Below are 14,533 nucleotides of genomic sequence, written 5' to 3' on the forward strand. Positions count from 1 at the left end.
CCAGTACCCTCGCTGTTTTTGCAGTACTATTTTGTACATTGCTGGGAAAACAAGTGACTTGTTTTAAGGCATTATTATTTTGAACTGAAAACAAGGTGTGGAAATTGATTTTAAAGAAGTGATGTATTACATTATATACTTTTATAATTTATACACACCATATGCATAGATAATTGTTTTAAAATTTCCCCCAACTTTTGATTATTTAAATTTTTAAATTATCACACAGGAACAAAAGCTGGGAAATTGCAATCATTTAGTCTGTGCACTCCTATTATAGTTAGTTTAATACTATATAGCTGACAGTGTATTTTGTTGACTTTTCACAGGGATACAAATCTTTTCTCATACTTGTTTTCATAGTAGACTATATTTTAGGACTTGTGTCTGATTGCTGACACCCAGAACTGCTAACTGTGGTAATAATTTTATTGCTAATATCTGAAATCGACAATCACAATCCTGATGTGTTTTGGGGATTCATCACTCCATCATTTTGATATTATTATTTATTATTAAGAGCTGTCACATGTAATGGAACCAGTAACCCCTGGCTTTAAATTATTTGTTGTTTGTTGAATCAACCATTTTTGACATTTGACCCACACGCGCAGCATATTGTCAAAACATCTTTCTTTCACCTCAGAAATAATGCTAGACTATGCCCTATGTTATCACTAACTGTGGCAGAAAAGATGATCAACACATTTGTGTTGTCCCAAATTGACTACTGTAATGCTCTACTCACTGGGGTATCTAAATCAACATTGACCAAACTCCAGTATGTCCAAAATTCTGACCAGGTCTAGTGCAAGGGTTCACATTACTCCTATCCTGGAGTCCTTGCACTGGCTTTCTGTCAAGGTTCATGTCAACTTCAAAATCCTCATGCTCACCTATAAGGCTCTGCATGGCTGGGCACCTCAGTACCTGTCTGAGCTATTATTGCCCTACTCCACACCTCGCAACCGTCGCTCTTATAATTCTGGTCTCCTAACTGTCCCCCAAGCTCGCCTACACTCTATGGGTGACAGGGCCTTCTCCTGTTAAGCCGCAAAGCTCTGTAACTCTCTTTCAAAGGATATCAGAGAGTCACCTTCTCTAAACTCCCAGTTAACTTTACTTAACTGGTTCCGTTCTTTACCACTCTGCTCCTACTGTATTTAGTACCACCATCTACACATTCTCATCGTGTTTATCTTCTGTATTTTTTATTGTTGTTGTTGCTGTTTTCTTTCTGTAAAACACTTTGAGAAACCACCTTTGAAGGTGCTATATAAAATATCTATCAATATAGTTTATTATTATTTATTTATAATTATTGTTTCATTTTTTAACAATAGATTTAAATGAAACACACTGAAGGTGAATGTGTTTGGCATTTCACCTAACGTTCTTTTCTTTTGGGGTTCACTCATACATTTGGCTTTGGTTTAGTGCATTTCATAACAATCTGAGGACAGCAGAAAGGGAGCTGCTCAACAGAAAATTGGGTGAAGGCGAGCAAATGTTGGTCATATGAGATTAGAGGTTATTAGTTTGCATCTGGGTCATTTCACTAATCACTGTAGCTATGAGATATAACAGGGGAAAGCATAAATACAGTCAAGTAATATTTGAGCTTGTGAGGTTCAAAGTCAGTCAAGGTAACCTCAGCATTTTGTCAGGAAACTTAACATGCTTGTAAGGCCTTCAAATGGTGTTGTCACAAGCCTCCTTCCAATTCCTTAGTTCTGCTCTTGCACTGTGGTCTATAGTATGAAAGAAATAAAAGGCTTGACAGTGTATAATAGGGCTCAGTGGGCTGAGCAAATAACAGAAGTGTTGTCATCCTTCTCTGAAATGTACACAGCAGCAGAGGATCCGGTCTTTTGGCGCAGTAGAGATATTCTGTCTAGGGAGTGGCTCTGTGCATTTGCAAAGCCTACAGGTGACTGCAATCAAATACTGGCAGTGGCCAGTTATCAAAAGTGCACATTTCAGAGAACACTTCAAAGTTGTTCTCAGGTCTATAAAAATGTAGTGTCATATACAGTATACCTTACAAGTATACATATACAGTAGTTCAGGTGGGTAGCTGCATCAGCATGTGTAGGGTGCAAAGGAACAATAGGTTTAGTCCATGTTGAAAAGAGAAGAAAGAAAACACAACATTTTGGCTGTGGAGCCTTCTTCAGGTGTAAGAAAGATAGAGCAGTTAGAAAAGATAATATAGCATGGGGAAACAAAAGCCAGGAGAGAGGAGGAGGCGGGAGTAGGGGAGAAGCAGAGTGGCCAATCAAGTGGTGCGAGGTCGAGAGATGTGAGGAGAGGTGTGAAACGAAACCTACAAATGAATAGAGAGAATTATAAGAAAACAAGTTTGTTGCTGAGAGAAGGGGGAAGATGTGAACCACGTTTCAGGATAATTTTAGTTTCTGATGTTTTTCTTCTATAGGAGTTAAGAAACCCTACTTTGAGAACGCAGATGGAGAGATCAGTGTGACCATGGCCGTCTGAAGTGAAATGAGAAACTATGGGCTTGGAGAAATCTTTAATCTTCACAACCCTAACACGTTCTCTGAAGCGGTCTCTGGGTCTCCTTCCTGTTTCCCCAATGTAGACAGCTGGGCATTTATACTGCAAGAGATACAGTAAATAAGGTTGCTGGAGGTACAAGATGTCGTCTGCGTGATCTAAAATTGCCTTGGTTTCTGAGGGGCCTTGAATGAGTGTGGTGTTAGATATGTACTTGCAGGTGATACAGCGAGCTGTGTTGCAGGGGAAAGTACCTGGTTTGGATAATTGTTGAGGGCGGGGTCAAGGCAGCTGTGAACAAGAAGGTTACGCAGATTAGGTGGCTGGCGATATGAGATGATAGGGCAGTCAGAAAAGAGGGTCCCAATGAAGGGATCATCCTGTAGGATAGGAAAGTTTTTGACTGTGTCGGTGCCACCACATGCTCTAATGACCATCTAGAGCACTTTCTGCATCACTTCACCAACTTCCACCCGACCCTCAAATATACAGTTAACATATCCTCTGCTACTCTTCTGTTTCTAGGCATAAACCTATCCATTAACCATCCCTGACTCTCTACTTCTGTCTATTACAAACCCACAGATTCACACATCTATCTCCTGTACAGGTCATTTCACCCCAAACACACTAAAAACTCTCTCCCTTATTCACAGTTCCTTCGGCTACGGCAACTCTGTAATGAAGATATTGATTTCCAGAACAAAGCACTCAAAATGCACTCATTTTCATCGAGAGGATACCCCACCCATGTTATTGACAGGGCCCTCACCTGAGCCAAAAACAGCCCTCAAACCATCAACTCAATCAGGAACTCCCGGCCTAACAAATGCATTCCTTTGGTGCATCCTAACCACCCTATCACATTTTCTATCCCCAGGACCATTAACGACAACCTTTCCATCCTACAGGATGATCCCTCCACTGGGGCCCTCTTTTCTGACCATCCCATCATCTCATATCGTCGACCACCTAATCTGCGTAACCTTCTTATTCACAGCTCCCTTGACCGCCCTCAACAATCATCCACACCAGGCACTTTCCCCTACAACAGAGCTCGCTTCATCACTTGCAAGAACATATCTAACGCCACACTCATTCAAGGCCCCTCAGCACAATTCCAGATCACCTAGGGGACCTCTTGTACCTCCAGCAACTTCATTCACTTTATCTCTTTCAGGAAATGCCCAGCTATCTACATTGGGGAAACAGGAAGGAGACTAGGAGACCGCTTCAGAGCACATGTTAGGGCTGTGAAGATTAAAGATTTCTCCAAGCCCATAGTTTCTCATTTCACCTCAGATGGCCATGATCACACTGATCTCTCCATCTGCGTTCTCAAAGTAGGGTTTCTTAACTCCCATAGCAGAAAGACATCAGAAACAAAAATTATCCTGAAATTTGGATCACACCTTCCCCCTTCTTTCAATGACAGACTTGTTTTTGTGTAATCTTCTCTATTCACGTGCAGGTTTCGACTTCACCGCTCTCTTCACCTCTCTCAACTTCGCACCACCTGAGTGGCCTCTCTGTCTTTTCCCTGCTCCCACCTCCTCCACTCTCCCAGCTTTTGTTCTCCTATGCCCGTGGTTCTCAAACTATGGCACAAGTGGTACGCGGAGCACCCGGAGGTTGTGTGCACTGAAATTTTGGGAGGGGTTTTCATATTTTCTATTTTAATAAAATTAGTTTATGTGTCAAATACGTAGCCTATGTACTATGATACAAAGCGCGCTAATACTTGAGTGGACACAAGAGCTACAATGTAATTCTATGCCATTCTATAGGAATGTGTGCAACGAACGCAAGTGACCAATTGTATTTAAAAAAGTTATCTCCAGCAAATAGGGAGGTAGGAGAATGTGTGTGATTTTGGAACAATGCCAATGTTGTTAGCACAGGAAAGCATACAAATGTATACTACAAACGCTGGCAATCTTGTGAGCACAGGAAAGCGTGATAGATAACAGAAAATATTTAAGGATTGTTCTAGGCTAATTTGAGAAAAATACACAGAGCGTCTCTGTGTTTTGCTCCCATGTGCATTAAATAAAAACTTCTTTAACTTCTGAGACAGACTCCTGAAACGGAAACAGTGAAAATTGCAAGCTTGCAGATTTCTAAAGCAGGTAAGCCCCACACTATTTGTGAAGAACTTTGTTTACCTTCGGCAAAAGAGCTGAGACCTATTATGTGTGGAGAAATAGCTGCTAAACAGCTCGTGCTGCTGCCCCCTTCGAAAGACACAGTCACTCATAGAATTATTGATATGGCAGATGATTTCAAAAGTACGCTGATAGGGCGCGTTAAGATGAGCAGATGCTTTTCACTGCAATTAGATGAGTCTGTAGATACCTTCGATTTGGCCAATTAGCTCGTTTACAATACGTTATGTCCCATGAGGACTTTCTGTTCTGTAAGCAGCTACCAACAAGAACTACAGGAGAGCACATATTTCAGTTTCTGAATGAATTCATAGAAAAGAATGGCATCAACTGGATAAAATTTATCGGAGTGTAAGGATACACTAATAGGGAGATATGGATCCTGTGCAGCCGCAGGAGTAGCCGGTAGACACGGCAACAAACAATTCGAATCGAGAGGTGAGATCGTGGTCAATGAGAGGAAGGAAGGTCGAAATCCAAGACAGACACCGGAGGCAAACAATCCAAGTCGAGAGGTGAGATCGTGGTCAAAGTGAGAAGGTAGGTTGAAATCCAGGACAAACACAGGTGGCAAACAATCTGTATCGAGAGGTGAGATAGAAGTCAAAAGGCAAAAGGGGTAGTCCAAAATCCAGAGTGACACAAGGTTTAGGAATCGCCAGGTAGAGCTCTCAGGGACTTAACTCAATACCGAGCAGTGTTAGGATGGTTTAAATAGTACTGCTCAGTAGCGTATATGCTAATGGATTAACACGTGCGGCGGAGCTTGTTATTATTATTAACCCGCTGCTGGTACTGGTTAGTTCTTTTGCGAGATGATATCCGCTGGCTGGTGGTCGTGACACGGAGTTTATACAGATGGGGCTTGAATGATGACAAGCCGACACAGCGGTGTAGTTGCACGAATTAGAGAGTTTGCTCCAGATATGAAGTAGACGCACTGCAGCATCCACTGCGAAGCCTTGGCCGTCAAGAAAATGCCAGATGATTTGAAATCTGTTAGACTCTGTTGTAAATTGTATCAAGGCTCGACCAATGAATTCACATCTGCTATGCTCGACTAAACAGGCTCACCCCTCTCGCTGAAATGGTGCTTTTTTATCATTTATTTTTAATTGTTGTTGTTCCTGTTGTCATTCTGTAAAGCACTTTAAGAAGCCACCTTTAAAGGCACTATAATCAAATAAATTTTATTATTATAATATTTATTATATGTGTGTGTGAGTGTGTGTGCGCGTGCGCGCTCATGTTGGTCATTGAGAATTTCTGGGGTTCCTATGAGAAGATGACTTGTAGGTGGTACTTGGATGCTTTGGTTTGATCAGGGGTTGTACTTGGTCCAAAAAGTTTCAGAACAACTGTCCTATGCTATTTAATCTTTGCTGACTGCCCTGTCTTTCTCACACCCAAAGAAGGCTCCACAGCCGCAACATTGTGTTTTCTTTCTTCTCTTTTCAGTATGGAATAAACCTATTACTTGATCTTTTACATATACAGTATGCAAGTCAGAAATTCAATAGGCAAACATCTTAGCATTTCTATTTATTAACATTCCCAGACAAAAAATATGAAAGGATATACAGTAACTTATAGCCTCGCACTGAAGTTTATACATATACATATACATAGAGTATATGTACTCATAATGCTGTTATTAATTATATAAATGCACTTAGCATGTGTGTTTAGCATATTACACCAAAAACAAAAAAATGATATTACAGGCAACTGAGAGCTTATTAACACATGATCTCATTTATACTCTGCCAGAAAGGAGAGGTTGTTAAGTGTAGGTGTCCTCTTTTTTTATTAAATAGTAGCTCAATTAATTTATTTACAAATATCTGTAACCACAAAGTGTAAAATAGACACATAATTTCTTCATGAATGTGACATTTTCCATTTCAGCTTAGATTGCTTTAGCCAAACCTTAAAATTGTTATGATGATATAATGAATTTCATTATATCATTGGTTTCTTTGTTGCTTTTTCATGTTAAATTTCATGTTTTATTTTTTATATGCACAGCTACTGTATATAAAATAACTGCTGATGTGACATCTTATCTTTATAAGCTGCCATAGTATCACTGATATCTGATTTGTACATTTATTTGATTATAGCAATATAGCATTGCTAAAATGGTTCTGTGGATACATATCTTTCACAGCTTTTGTCGGTTAGTGAACAGATAAATATAAAATTATAAAACTTCCCAGTCGGCAAGCTTGTCCATAAAACACTCCCCTATTCATATCAACATCTCATTCGTACAAAATGAAGGAAAAAAAACAACTTCTAAAGTATCAGTTAATAAATTGTGCATGCGTGTGACTCTGATATAGTAGTAGAGTAAAGTGCTCATCTGCTCGTAATACAGCCTAACTAGGCTCCTGACATCCCATGAATGAGTATTAACAAGAGTTTGCAATAAGCTGATACACAAATTAACTGCTTTCTTTGACGGTAGCAGGACAACGTCTTGATTGTTGAGGAAGTTAGGACTAAGTGCTCATATACAGTCTTATAAACATAAACTGCCCTATATAGGATTTAAGGCAGTCAGTCTTACACATACAGTAAATGATTCCAGTCAGACTGTTATCTTATAACTTAAATTCCAAATTTATTACAAGAGGCACACCCTATCACTGTGCCCGTACTCAGATATAGCTTCTCTGACATAAATGTTGGTAACTTCAGTGTTGTGCTAAAGTTAAACCCATTACTGAAGTCAGATCTCTTGGTGTTATTTTAACACTGTATTGTCATTCAAAGCTCATGTCAGAAACAGTACATCACAAGTGTACTGTTTTTCAAAATAAATTCTGAATTTAGGGTGATCTACAAGGCATAATGGGTAATAATAGCTAGAACTGCCTAGAAACAAAATCTACATAGAACCTTAATTGAACCATGAATACCAAATATCTTCATAACAGTCCTCCTAATGAAACGTCTGTACTTTTAATTTGGATCATTAAAAAGACTTTAGGCTAGCTAGACTTTGCCCCTGTTCTGAATTTGGCCATGATACCGGATTTAACCCATTTATTATTGCAAACAATACTTTAAGAACATTTGTTTACATAGCATGGATTCCCGTGTAATGCATTCAAACAGAATCTCCTGCCCATCACAGTACTCTTATCACATTTCAGGATTTATCTTGCAAACTGGTTTGCTAGCAAGCCAACTCAGAAGCAACACATCAATTAAAATATTGTGCCCATCTTTTAAATGATATATTAAAAACTCTAATTACTTCAAAATATACCATACCCTTATAAAATGTCTAATGCCACAATTATTTTTTTAGATATGATGGCTTTGACAGTTAAATTCACTATAGACATTAATGTATCAAACGACGAAAAAATTAACAGTATACATTCACTATTGATACATTTACTGTACAAATGCGTCAAATCTTTAAACAGACTAACATAGCCAAGGGCAAACACATCTGTCTGCAGATTCTGCAGATGTACTGAGGCTTAAATATTAACTACCAGTTATGTGAAACTTTATTCTGTTCAAGACATGGATGTATGTTCGTTAAACAAAAGTCTGTCGTATTAAAATCTACAGTATAACGCGCTGTATCATTTCACCTTATTATACCATAAGAAAATGTAGAAACACGTATAAAACTTGACTTACTCAAAATTATCTGAAGAATTAATAGAATGTTTCTCCTGATTAAATCCATTTCTATAACAGCAACACTCCACAAAGTGAACAAAGAAGAATCTCTGGAAAATATCAGGAAATCCAAATAGCTCAAGTGGTCGTAGCGCGTTTCCTTGCTCTATTTTTAAGCAGACTGAACTCTAACAAACTTCTTGAAGGTTCATAAACTTTAGTTGCATGTTTTCCGCTTTAGTGAGGGGGTGTGTTTTTCGTCAAAACCTAACGTCACCAACAAAGTACCACCTTGGCGATTAAGTGCTTGGACTGTGGTTACAGCAGCATTTTTTTCGACGGCTTCAAGAATGGTCATTCAGTTTTAAAGACGGTGGGAATCTGTCAACACCATAAAAGGGGAAAAATGTTTTTACCTGACATATAAACTAACAATTGACAAATATTTGTAGGTGGGACAAACGTATTTGTTCTATACTGCGTTATTTGTAAACTGTAATACCTAACCTTTACATAAAAATAATAAAACGAGTGCCTTGTTATATTTGTTTAGACTTTCTTAAACAGTATGGGTCTTTAAATAACATTAAAATCCTGAAGAGTAGAATTCAGAACGGTTGTTTTGAAAGATATAGAAGTATCCATTTCGCAAATACTTTTAATTTTCAGAGCAAACATCGATCTTTTATCTCAGTTATGAATTACTTGCAAAAATGGAGGTAAAACATAGGCATAAATACTTTGTACAAATATATTCTTGTTAAATGTCAGAAGAAAACTGACAAAGCTATTGACTTTACATCTGGTAGTCCCTAATGATCAGCTATATTTTAAGATGGGTAGCTGCGTCTGCAAAGGAACAAGTAATAGGTTTATTCCATGCTGAAAAGAGAAGAGAGAAAACACAGCTATATTTCAATAATACTTTGAATACCAAGAAGAAAAAGTACAACAAAAAAGTATAGCACAGCTATAAGCTATAAGAGTATACAACAGCTGGACACAGAGCGAGACGAATGAATTGTTTTAGGGATCAGAGAAATATTCGAACTATTTTCCAAGATAAAAAATTACCATGAAGAGTTCCTGCAAAATGGTAAGAGACAACCGGATGAGATTAACTGAAACGAGATGTTTGAGAAAAAAAGTCTTAGTGAGGACATCATCTAACAATAGATTCTAAAACGCTGAAGAAGACTGCATATTTATGTACTGTTTGTATATGGCTATTAACTGCAAATTACTGTACACCAATTCATAGAATTACAAAATGTGTAAAAACATAAAACTAAAGAGGAGCACCCAGAATAAAGACTTTATATAGGCTTAGGGGAATATATTGAATGTTATTTTGAGTAATAATAAAAGGTTAATCGTTTCTGAATAATTGTAACAGCAATCAACATAATTGGCTGTTGTAATATATGGGAAATCCAAAAGATTAAAACAACTTTCTGATATTATTAATACATGAAGTTTCCCTTGTAATTTGTTTGTATCAATCGAAAAATTGTGCTCAAATACAATAATTAGATTACCTTAAGATGGAAGGAGTTGCTTTTTTCTTTACAACATACTAAATTGCTTTTACATTCCATAACAAGTAAATAATTTCAAATTATTAATAGAGCTGAAACATATGCACATTAAAGAAAAAGAAATGGATGGTGATAATGGAAATGAAATTATGTAGAACTGATCAATTGTATAAACCTGTCCGATTTGATTTTTGCAGTTCTTTTTACATTTATAGTACTGTATACCTCATGTCTTTTTTAAAGGAATGCACAGTGTGTTATTGCATGAAGGCCTCAAGCCTTGTGAGCCACAGTCTGTTGTGTGATGCATGTTAATACAAGTTTAAAAATACTGATTACTGAGTATAGTGGATCAGCAAACCTAAGGTTGTGTGGGTGGGATAGGAATGTTCATGACTTAGACAATTTAGGAATTAAACACAACCAATGCCAATACCAATCATTATGGGTGAAACAGCCCATATGAATCAATACAGTAAGTAATATAAGAAAAAGAAGTTTACATATATACATATATATATAAATATATCAGAGAAAGTACTTTTTTACACATTCTTGCTTTGTGTTTAAGCCTTTAATTAAAATACTACAGCAAATACATAAGAAAGGTTACATACTGTATGATTGGAGGCCCTTTGGCCTCTCTGGCCAATTTGGTAGATAGTAGTTCATTGATCCCACCCAGCCATTTTTCGAAAGAAACCAGGGTATTGGCTTCAACTACTGCACATGGCTAGGTAGCTTATTCTCCCACGACTATGGGTAGAGAAGTGTCTCCCTTTTTCAGTTTTAAATGGACTTCCATGTAGTTTGTGTCACGATCCGGTTCTTTCCGGGCCCTATGCGGACGACATGATCCGGAATTGTGAGGATACAATAGGGAAAATAGTCATGCAGGAGAAGGGTCAGGAGACGGGGGGCGTGTCCGAGGAGTGCAGGTGTCCAGGGGGAGTGAATCCAGGGCGAACAATCCAAGGGTATATCCAGAGGGGGAATCCAAAACGGGAGGTTGAGTCCAAGACCAGGGGATCCATCCGAAGTTAAAACAAGAACCAGGTCAGGACCGGCGGGGCAGGGAATCAGGAACAGGAAACTAAAACCATGACAGAGCCAGACACAGCAGGACCCCCAGGCTCTCACAAAGCAGGATTCAATGAGAAGCCTCAGGCAAACACCTGCGTCTGGCTTTAAAGGTGGAACTAAAGAGGGGCTGGAATAAGGAACAGGTGTAAACAATGGGGGAAACGAGGAAGGGCTGGAGCGCCCTTAAGAGGGGGAGTAGAGATTGTGACAGTTTGTACTTTGTACACTGATGTGGCTGTCTCTATTCTATCTAATTGCATCTCTGACATAAAAATTTGGATGACTCAAAACTTCCTTCATCTTAACTGTGACAAGACTGAAGTCATGCTTATTGGTACCCCCCATCAACTTCGTAAAGCCAGTCCTGTAACCCTTTCTGTAGATGGCTCTGTACTTGAGCTTCAATCAAAATTGAACAACCTTGGGGTTATATTCGATTCTGGCTTAACATTCGACCCACATGTACAGCATACTGTCAAAACATCTTTTTTTCACCTTAGAAATATCGCAAGACTACGCCCTATGCTATCATTAACTGTGGCTGAAAAGCTGATCAACATATTTGTATTCTCTCGAATTGACTACTGCAATGCTCTACTCCCTGGGGTATCTAAATCTACTCTGAACAAGCTGCAGTATGTCCAAAATTCAGCAGCCAGAATCCTGACCAGGTCTAGTGCAAGTGTTCACATTACTTCTATCCTGGAGTCCTTGCACTGGCTTCTGGTCAAATTCCGCGTAGACTTTAAAATCCTCATGCTCACCTATAAGGCTTTACATGGCTTGGCACCTCAATACCTGTCTGAACTTTTATCGCCCTACTCCCCACCTCGCAACCTCCGCTCTTCAAATTCTGCCCTCCTTACTGTCCCCCAAGCCCGTCTACATTGTATGGGCGACAGGGCCTTCTCCTGCTATGCCCCCAAGCTCTGGAACTCTTTGCCCAAGGATATTAGAGAGTCACCTTCTCTAAACTCCTTCAAATCCAGACTCAAAACCTTCTTCTTCAGAAAAGCCTTTACTTAACTGGTTCCATTCTTCACCCCTCTGCTCTTCTTAATACCACCTTCCACGGTCTCCTCTATTGTTATTGTTGTATTGTTGTAATTATAATTGTCTCCTGTCTTGTGAAATCTTCTTATTTATTGTTGTAGTCTTCTTATTTATTGTTATTGTCATCCTGTAAAGCGCTTTGAGAAGCCACCTTTAAAGGCGCTATATAAAATAAAGTTTATTATTATTATTATTATTATTATTATTATTACTTGTGCTCTTTGGTTCACTGTTCATTCTGAAGAAATCAGCTGGATTGACTTCGTCAATGACTTTGAGGATTCAGAACAGCTGCATCTGGCACCCTCATAGTCTTCACTGTTCAAGGTTAGAAGGGTTCAGTTTCATTAGCCTGTCAGTGTAATGTTGGGTAACTACAGTAACTTTCATTTTGATGACATAATTGGAACAATATGTGGAAAGTAATGTACAACCTAAAGGACCGAGACTGAAAACTGCAATACACTTAGGCCTCTTAATTAACTTAAGTCTAGAATAGTGATTCTCAGTCTTGGTCTTGGATTTCCCCTTTTTCTGCTGTTTTTTGTTCCTTACCCACAGTACTAAGAAATGCCTGAAACCTATCTACTTACTTACTGGTTTACACTTCTATTTGCCCTCAGTTTCAGTTTCTAATTTATTCCAGTTAAATTAGATCATTTTCAACACCTTCAGCACACAGATCTTTATGCAGTCTCTCCTCAACTTGCTCATTAAGAATTTCCTGTGTTACTTCTGACTTAACAGCTCTTAATAATTGATCATTTGATGATGAACATAAACAGGTGGGGATAACACTGTATCAGACGACTCCATCAATGGGTCAGGCATTTATCCTTCTTAAATCCCTCCATCCATCCATTTAATGACTACTTTATCCAATACAGGGTTATAGGGAAGCCAGAGCCTATTCTGGCAAACAACAAATGCAAGGTAGGACACACCTCGGATGGGACACTTGTCCACTGCAGGGCAAACACAGACACAAACATGTACAAACTCACACCAGGCCCAATATTTCCCAGAAGCCAGTTTACCTACCTTAAATCCAATTGGTTATATTTCAGCTTGTACACCTGAATGTCTTGAAACTCACAGCACAGAGCACAGAGTTCATACCTATTACAAATCTTATTCAGTGTTTAAGAGCTGAAAGCTCATTTTAAAAAGAGGTGTCATGTAAAAAAGTAAAATACAGCAAATCAGCCTGACACTTCAGAATTCAGCTAGAGCAAAAATCAGAACTAGTTTACATCATTTGTTTTATTACTGCTTTTAAAGTCATTACTATTTTATTGTTTTTATCTTAGCTATTTTTAGTTTCTATTGCATAGAAAAGCCGAATTTGTGTAGATTGTCATTAGAGGGGAGGTTGAGTCAACTGCATGCTTTGAATTAGACGGAAGCAGTAAAAGAAATTATAAGTAATATGAAAGCACAGTGAAACAAAAATAATGTTTACAATTACTTATAAACACCCACTAAGTATGACCAAACATTTATTAATATGACTTCTGTGCATTTACATATTACAAAGATTACAACAGATATTTTCAAGTCAGTTTCTTGGGAAATTCTGTTCAATTATGAGAGTTAGTGTTTTGAAAGGTACTGTTCTCTACATTGAAATTTAATATTATTTATTAGACTTTTTCTTGTTTCATACGTTTAAAACATTCACATATAGTTTATGTCCTGGAGGCAACCAAAATCATAATCTGGTCATTTTTGGTAAGAGCACAACACCATTTGTTTTGACCCAAAATACGCTTCTTTAAAGATTTAGTGATTGAGATGAATATTTCTCTTTTCAGTAATTTCCTATATGGTTAACTTAGTGTTACAAATGACTAAATTGTATTCTTTATAGTGCTAAAGATTTATGCATTGATCATTTTTAGTGAATTAAGGTTGAGGCAAAGTGCTTATTCTTAAGTATAAAACGTTAATTCTTATTTCATTACGTTATAGTACATCAGCTATAATAGAAATATACTGTATACTGTATATAAAGAACGTGACAAAGCAATGATTGTAAATTGCTATTACAGAAAACATAAATTTACAGCCATGCTTGAAAAATATACTTACTTTAATATTATAGTTTTTGCTGCCTGCCTGTGGTTACATATGTGTCATCCAGAAGTGATTTGTTATTACCACACCTTATCCTGACTATGCTCTGTAATGTGAAATTTCTTATGTCCTTTGAATCCAGTGTAGTGCATACAAGGCAAGATACAGTGTTTTGTAAAGTATACAGACCAAACCCTTCCTATGGTGTCCCATTTTGTGAAATTACAAAACTACAGACAAAATTTGAAACTTAATTTTTTTAATATCATTTCAGGTTTCAGACCTGGAAAATTCTAAGGGTAAGATAAGTTACAGTAATGTTTAGCAAAACTAAAGAGAGAAATACTGGAATATGTTGACTGTGTTAAGTATTCAGACCACTGAACTCAATATATGTTAGAAGCACCTTTGGCAGCAATTATGGCTGAATATCAGTTTTTGGCCATTTTTTGCAGA

The 14,533-nt window shown here is 37.8% G+C and overlaps 1 protein-coding gene across 1 annotated transcript in view; it reads right to left on the reverse strand.

The window, feature by feature from the left end:
- The window catches only part of LOC148673185 (integrin alpha-2-like), a 51,725-nt gene extending 43,161 nt beyond the window's left edge, over positions 1–8,564 (reverse strand). Inside the window, exon 1 of the mRNA XM_088629520.1 lies at positions 8,346–8,564. Within this exon, the coding sequence (XP_088485646.1) occupies positions 8,346–8,394 (49 nt within the window). The 5' untranslated portion in view covers positions 8,395–8,564. The remainder of the gene's footprint in view (positions 1–8,345) is intronic.
- Positions 8,565–14,533: the final 5,969 nt, after the last annotated feature.

This window comes from Lepisosteus platostomus, chromosome 4 (assembly GCF_059453375.1).
Source record: "Lepisosteus platostomus isolate fLepPlt1 chromosome 4, fLepPlt1.hap1, whole genome shotgun sequence".
Classification (NCBI taxonomy): Eukaryota; Metazoa; Chordata; class Actinopteri; order Semionotiformes; family Lepisosteidae; genus Lepisosteus; species Lepisosteus platostomus.